This window comes from Wasmannia auropunctata, unplaced genomic scaffold (assembly GCF_000956235.1).
Source record: "Wasmannia auropunctata unplaced genomic scaffold, wasmannia.A_1.0 LD336090.1, whole genome shotgun sequence".
NCBI classification, from domain to species: domain Eukaryota; kingdom Metazoa; phylum Arthropoda; class Insecta; order Hymenoptera; family Formicidae; genus Wasmannia; species Wasmannia auropunctata.
In genome coordinates, this window is record NW_012026800.1 from 4,406,256 (window position 1) to 4,407,762 (window position 1,507).

Consider the following 1,507-nt stretch of genomic DNA (forward strand, 5'->3'; position numbering starts at 1 on the left):
TGTGTAACAATAAGAGTTTTTAATAATTAGGATATAATCTAAAATTCGGAGACAATTTTAATAAATAAAAACAATAATTTTTTAAACTGTTCTCATTTATTATATATTCTATAACATATGATATATTCTATAACATATAATATATAACATTTCCATACTATATGATATAGTTAAAAACCTAATATGTAATTAGTAAGTACAAATAATTATTCAAAAGTCGAAGAACTCATTATTATTAACTATAATAAAAATAATTTCATACAGATGTAGTAAAAGTTTATAAACTGCTTAATTCGATAATTTAATTTCAGTTGCATATAGAAAAATCTTACACTATTTTTTAAAATTCTATATCTTAATTACATATCTATTATTTTCAATACATAAACACAACATTTTTTTATGTATACAGAATTAAAATTTTAATCATTCAGAATTCATTTTCATTCGTTGCTCATATCATCCAAAACATTTATAAACTGACTAGTTTATTAAGTGGATGGTAAGATTCTGCGGTAAATTTTCAAAATATTTTACATTCAGATATTTTATTGGATTCATCATTATATATATTTCTATTATTGGCAACGCACTGGTTAGCGACAAAGACTCCAATGAAGTAAATTTGTTATTACTCAAATCCAAATATTTTAGAGATACAAGGGATTCTGCCCATCTTTCCGGCAGAGAACTTAACATATTCGTCGACAGATCTAATTCTTCTAAGATAGAAAGATAAGCAAATGCATCAACATCGATCTCATCAATTTGATTCTTTCCCATTAACAATTTTGTCAATTTCGGCATTTGCACAAAATTGTTTGAGATTATTTTTTTAATTTTATTTTGATTAATATATAAAGCATTTATTTTAATTTGATTTAACATTTGCGGAACTCCTTCAAGTCTGTTGTTACTTAAATCGAGCGTTTTTAAATACTGCAAATTTGTAAATGTGTTTGGACGTAAATCATTTATGTGATTTGTGGATAAATTCAAGTAGAGTAGTTCGTTATTATCTTGAAATGCATCTAATTCGATATTATTAATCTCGTTTTCGGAAACCGAAAGAAACTGTAGATCTTTCAAACCAATCACTGATAGACTGTTATACCCATTACTCCACTTTTTAATGGACTTCAAACTATTGTTATTTAAGTTCAATGCGTACAATTTGTTGGTTCTGTTGCTTAAATCCAAAGAACTAAGGGAATTATCGTGAAGATCAAGATAGTATAAGCTATCCGGTAGGAAGTTTACAAAATTGGATCGTGATATGCTGTTTCCGGAGAGATCCAAAATCTTTAATTTAGGAAATGGATCAAACCGCAAAGCCTGCAAACCATACAAACAATTTTCACGGAGAGACAAAATTTCTAAGTTGGGATATTCGCCGGAAATAATTTTATTAAAGAAATCACAGTCTTTCATTGCCTCATTCATAATAAGAACTTGTAACTTATTATGACTTCCAAAATTAAAGAGTTGATTTCAGATCGGAAGAGCA

The 1,507-nt window shown here is 27.0% G+C and overlaps 1 protein-coding gene across 1 annotated transcript; it reads right to left on the bottom strand.

Annotated features, from left to right (window-relative positions):
• Positions 1-405: 405 nt before the first annotated feature.
• On the bottom strand, positions 406-1,485 carry LOC105447974 (leucine-rich repeat-containing G-protein coupled receptor 5-like). The gene has a single exon (XM_011686319.1). It carries the CDS (start codon positions 1,441-1,443, stop codon positions 484-486), a length of 960 nt encoding a protein of 319 aa, XP_011684621.1. The 5' UTR covers positions 1,444-1,485; the 3' UTR covers positions 406-483.
• Positions 1,486-1,507: the final 22 nt, after the last annotated feature.